This window comes from Embiotoca jacksoni, unplaced genomic scaffold (assembly GCF_022577435.1).
Source record: "Embiotoca jacksoni isolate LCO1_2020_lvr unplaced genomic scaffold, fEmbJac1.0.p SCAF_18, whole genome shotgun sequence".
In the NCBI taxonomy this organism is placed as follows: domain Eukaryota; kingdom Metazoa; phylum Chordata; class Actinopteri; family Embiotocidae; genus Embiotoca; species Embiotoca jacksoni.
Window position 1 is genome coordinate 11,892,331 of NW_027185318.1, and position 6,000 is coordinate 11,898,330.

The window sequence follows — 6,000 nt, forward strand, 5'->3', positions numbered from 1 at the left end:
GTCTCGCTTGTGTGCGTCTCTCTCTCCCTCCCTCCTCCCTCCCCCCTCCAACATGGCGTCTCAGTAGCATATTAACGGGCCTATCAGTGCTGGCGTCGGCATCTGCTGCTCTGACACAAATTGGGAATTAACTGGAATTGATGTCCTGTGTCTCGCCTCTGAACTATCCCGGCCTTATGAAGAATTTATGACAAAGCGTGCGCACACGCACACACGGCCCAAACGACGAAGAAAATAAAGAGGTTGTAAATTAGCTTTCATCTTCTCTGTTGTGGATTTTGGCAGCAGCTTCTCTCTTTTTTTTTTGCAGCTGTTCAAGGTCAAACTGTGTGTGTGAAGACAGATACAGTATATATACTGTATATAGTGTACACAGGCACATGAGGTGGCCCAAAGACGAGACCACAGCCTATACTGGGAATGAGTGTCAAAATATTCAACCAGTGTAGCTAGAAAATAAAAATGTCAAAAATAGCTTTGAATGTATTGGCTTTAGAGGCTTACATACATGTTGTACCATTATAATTTCATAGGTAAAAACATCCCTTGAAATTTACCAATGTTAAAATTCATCATCGAGCAATATTTTCCTAAAGTTAGCAGATCATTGGGCTAACCAAGAGCTGCCAGCGCCTAAAGAGAACCATAAAAAGTTTTAAAATGCTGAAGTCACAATAAATAGATATCATTCTGCAAGACTCGATATTTTTACCAGAAAAAAACTGTCACTGAACATACGACTTAAAAACGAATACACTGAATATCAACATGTTTGTGACCTGCCAAATACATTAGAATTTGTAATCTGGTTATAGTTATGATTCCTTACAAATTTATCTTTAGTTATAAGTCACAGAAATGTAATTTCTGAGGAATTAAATAAAAAATACAACCAAATAAATTAAACGTATTCAGCAATTAGCGAACGCTGCTAATATAAAACATGCAGACAAATATACGAGTGCTGTTGGACATGGAAAACACAACAGAAGTTTCCGAGACAGTCAAGAAGAATAAGAATCTGATAGTCCGATTATGACTGGAGTTTTTTTGAGTGTCCCACACATCATCAGAGATCACCCTGCTTAGCTCTGTAAGAAATAAACAGACTTGCGGTGATTTGTCGGTTAGGCTTTCTTTGCGATCTGAATTTGTTCACCGCCACCGCCTGCAGAGAAAAGATGTATATTTTCCCCTCCCCCAAAAAAGTGTTTTTGTTTCCTTGTTTTGGGACTTTATGTCTCTTAAATTACATCCCTGATGATGGCTCACATCCGTCCTCTCGTATGAGCTCCCTCCGATTTGTTCCCTCCCTCTTCTTTTCTCTCAAACTAACGACATACTCATAATCACCATGGCCTCTTCTGAGCACAAAGCTAACTGCACATTTCACCGTTCGGGGGGTCCCATTGTCGCCCCTCTTCATCGTCTAATGGGCCAGTTTTACCTGCCAGAGTTCAGCTAAAGTGGTGCTTCCACTCAGGAGGGAGAGTCGCCGCTCCACCGATGACTCGGTGCCTTTTGTATAAACACATACATATGCAAATTAGCAACATGGACCCATGCGGGGCTCGTTCAGAGGCACCTCTGTGTTCAAAGTTACTCCTGATACGGCCGCTTGTTAAAGTCGTCGCAGGAACAGCAAGATAACGGCTGTGTGATGCTTGAAATTTTTCAAAACAATACAATATAAACTCAGAATAAGACGAGATGTGGAGCACGGCTTGTGCTGCAGACACCGAAGATCGGAAAATGAACAGGAACTTTGTTTCTGTCATTTCAAGTATTAAGTACTCAGAGGCCGTAGAAAAACCTCAGTAACTAATTTAGTTGACCAAGTTAATAAATCCTTCAGTGATCCACAGATTGTTATGTGAACAGGAATCCTTGTCAAAAAGAAGACATAACCTTCAAAAGAGGTGCTAAAGCTTTGCGTTACCAGCTCGTCAAGTCCGTGCGGACATATTTTTCCACTTGGAAGGTCCGAATCCCTTTTATTCCTCTCCATGTGCAGCTCTAGTTTTAGTGTTGGCCTACTGTCAGATTAAATTTTCAGTTGCTGCTACAATGGTAGTTTAATAAACTTTTTTATTTTTTTTTTTTTCACAAAAATTTCCGAATCTCCTCCCTCCATAACTGCACTTGCTAATGTTGCTAACTGTGTTATCAATACAAACTTCCATTATTCAATGACTTTAATAACATGCTATAATTTGATAGGTGTGATTGAAAGGGCGAGTGGCTTCGATTGACCGTCCTGACCAATCACAGTTTGGCAGTGGCATGACGTTAGCCTCGTCTGATTGGTTAATCATTTTATTTTTTTCACTTTTTTTTTTTTTTTTTTAACCAAGGGAAGCAAACTCGGCCTGACTTCCCCTTGGGACGGTTAGGAGTGCAAACTGCACTGCAATCCAATGTTTCACCACACATTAACCCAACATAACATTAAGAGGTTAAATACAAAGGAGGGACGGCACAAATAGCACACAGTGTTTTAAAAGTGTGTTATTAAAATGCCAACTACAGTATGAAAAAAAAATGGCAAAGCCTGGCGTCCCGTGGCTCCGGAGGAAAATGCTTCTGGAGACCAGACCCGTTAATTCACGCACCGAACTTCGGTGTAGCAATACTAGCGTAGTACATCGCATGACCGTCATTAGCAGACATTTACATTTATGGGTTTAACCCCGCCGTTGCAGTTCAGCCAAAAACAGATTCCCTCTCGATCAGATTTACTCGGTTGGTGCCTCACATTAGATCAACACAATGAATCCCAACATTATTAAATACACACCGGCTGCGGCTACAAACGCAAACCAAATCACAGCACACACAATGTTGCTACAGCGTCGTCTGCTGCTAATACAGCTGCCCAGCATCTCTGCCCCGAGCTCGTGATTGCTGAAGACCACCACAAGTTTGTTTGTTCAGTATTGATGAGCACTTTTCTAAAAAAAAAAAAAAAAAAAGGAGTGCACACAGACATACAAAAACACACACTTGTCTAAATCCAAGTGGGGAATAGTCTCTCTCAGCGGCTCGCTGTGTCTTACTGTGTGATCAACAGGGGTTGGAAAATTACTCTGCAGAGCCTATTATACACACAGACACTCACAATCACACACACACTTTGAGCCGGGCTCTTGTTGTTTTCAGTTGTTCCTATTTGAAGCAGTGATTGCTCCTCTTTCGGTTTTGTATTTTGTCTAAATGATGTTTTGTTTTGAGTGTGAATATCGCAGCTCCGTAGGTGAAGCCGCTAGAAGCTCCGAACGAGCAGCCGATCCGTTCGCACTTGGAAAAAAAAAAAACATTCCCCGAGCTTTGTTCATCAACAACAGCAGCCTTGTTAACACCATAATAACAGAACGCACAACAATGATGGCGACAGTATTAGCAACATCGAGCTAATGCCAAATTACAATAGCAGCGTCACAAACATCGTTGAAACGAATAATTAGACAACAGAATGAGATTCGGTTAGACGGTATGCATCTTATACTGTATCACAGCGTGTTCGATTTTGTATTACAATATCAAAATGTGTCACTAAATACATATTCTGCTCATGGATAAAAGAACCTGGAATCAGCTTAACACGAGCAAAACCCAAGTGAACAAAAACAGCAGCAACATCAACAAAAGCATTTGCAACAAGATCATATTTTTAGTTGTAATGTCAGTTTACATCAGCATTCTTTATTCACTTTCTATATTTAACTATAGTTTAACTAATTCAACTATTTATTAATAGTAAGAGAATGACAGTATGTCAGCCAAAGTGTGACGATAAAAAAGAAAAACAGAATACTTGTGTGTGATCCTGCAAAAAAAAGAAATGCTGTATATTTTGTAAGAGTAAAAATATGACCTTTGTGGATGTGCAGCTGTTAAAATGAGTTGTTTTTTTTATAAATGTTTTCGAGAATCTCTCATCCTGTCAGTAGCTCCATAAGCTGTACCTATGTCAGTCACAAGGACGATGTGAACATGCTGCTATATTACAGGTTTTATGATATCCACCAACTTAATTTAGTCTTTTAGCATGCTAGAATTTTTTAATTAGTATATATCATTATCAAATATACTGAGTTCGAAGGGTATGGCATTGATTTTTTTTTTTCAGGTATTTGAACATAAACCAAAATATTAGAGGAAACAAAAGGGCTTCATGATGGCACTAGTTTAAAATTTTCATCTTGAAATACACTTTTAATGTTTAAAAGCTTTGCACAATATTGCATGTAGGAGGAAAAACAGCAAACTGTGACTCCTGCTAGACCATAAATAAGATCTTCTGATGTCAACACGAACATCAGGATTATTATCACATCCTGACCAGCACCGCTGACATGAGTGATATTACTCAGAAAGCTAATGTTCCTCCAGCAGTTAAGGCCCTGAATTCATGACATCCCCTTTTATTGATCTGCACATTTATAAAGGTACGTGATTAATGGCTGTGTGTGTATTGATTGATATGCTTCTTTACATGATGGAATATTGACAAAACAAGGAGTCCTCAAAGTAACTGTCTGGCTCTCCTCTCCTCTTTCCCAGACAATCCTGTTGGAGCACTCAGGATTCGGTTCTTCTGAGAAAAAACAGTCCTCAAACGTTAACGCCCTGCTGGTCGGCGGTCGGGGCGTCGGGTCGGAGAACCCTCGCTCGGCGCTGTCGCCGCTGACCAACTCGCTCCTGGAGCAGCTGGAGGCTCGCATCAAGGAGCTGAAGGCTTGGCTGCGAGACACCGAGCTGCTCATCTTCAACTCCTGCCTCAGACAGGACAAGGACGCCTCGGAGCAGCTGCAGAACTTCAAGGTAGGAGGGAGCAGCGCTTCAGTTAGCGTCGTGTGACCTCTATAGCATCTATTAACATTTGGCTGCTTTTATATCCAGATTTAACATCAAATAATCATAATCGGTCAGTCCCTGCAGGATTTTGCAAAGGTTTTTTTGTATTATTGCGATCAAAATTGTTTTTTTGCAGCAAAATTTCTTAAAAATTGTCGTAGAGTTTTACATAATATTTTTTTGCAATTTCAAGAATTTGTCAAAAATTTAAAGTCGAGGAAAGAAAATCTGGATTATTCTTATTAAGTTATTAATTAAATGCTACTTTATAGCTGCAGAGGTAATGACTGGAGCACAGGCTAAACCAAGGCTTGTGGATTTACATCCACTTTTTAGTCATCTGAGAGAAACCCAGAAATCCTGCACACTGCTCGTCATCAGCCCACCTTCATCATGCTTCCTAATATGTGTTGGAATTTAAAAAAAAAAAAGTGAGATAAATGTAAATAAACAGATGGATTGTGCAGATAACGAAGAGTTTTAAATCACAAATGAGCACAAATAAAGTCATGAGCAGTTACAGTAAATAGTTTTAAAGTAAAGTTGTGTTTCAGGTGTCACTTAACTTTTCTTCACCAACTTTTGATATCAAATATGTGACAAACCTTTAGCCAATCAACAGTAAGCATTTGAAAAAAAAAAAAACTGTTTACTTTGCGTGTGTGTGTGTGTGTGTGTGTGTGTGTGTGTGTGCGCGCGTGTGTGTGTGTGTGTGTTGTTGCTAAGTTTAGTAATACATCGTCTTAATGAGGCCAAATGAAAGCAGGGCTGTTTTGAAGCGATAGATGTATAGAGGAAACAGCGGTTAGCCTTAAAAGCCGTGGGACGCTAACAGGATATTAATCAGCCTACATCACACAGCGAACAGCTAGCTGCGCTGATTAGCCTAGCCCTGCCGTGTGACTGACAACCAGAAAAACACACACACACACACACACACACACACACACACACACACACACACACACACACACACACACACACACACACACACACACACACACACAGTCACACAAGTGCACTGGATGGAATAGGAATGCACACAGAGGTACATTAATTCATGTATGTATATGTGCCCCCCCCCACACACAGATGCATTAAAATATGCAAATGAGTGACACACAGACGCTTTAAAACAAATGC

At 40.2% G+C, this 6,000-nt stretch overlaps 1 protein-coding gene across 2 annotated transcripts in view; it reads left to right on the top strand.

Annotated features, from left to right (window-relative positions):
- Positions 1-6,000, top strand: part of akap6 (A kinase (PRKA) anchor protein 6) — a 169,197-nt gene that overhangs the window by 125,679 nt on the left and 37,518 nt on the right. For both annotated transcript variants that reach the window (XM_069152819.1, XM_069152820.1), the window contains exon 17: positions 4,564-4,824. In XM_069152819.1, the coding sequence (XP_069008920.1) occupies positions 4,564-4,824 (261 nt within the window). The remainder of the gene's footprint in view (positions 1-4,563; positions 4,825-6,000) is intronic.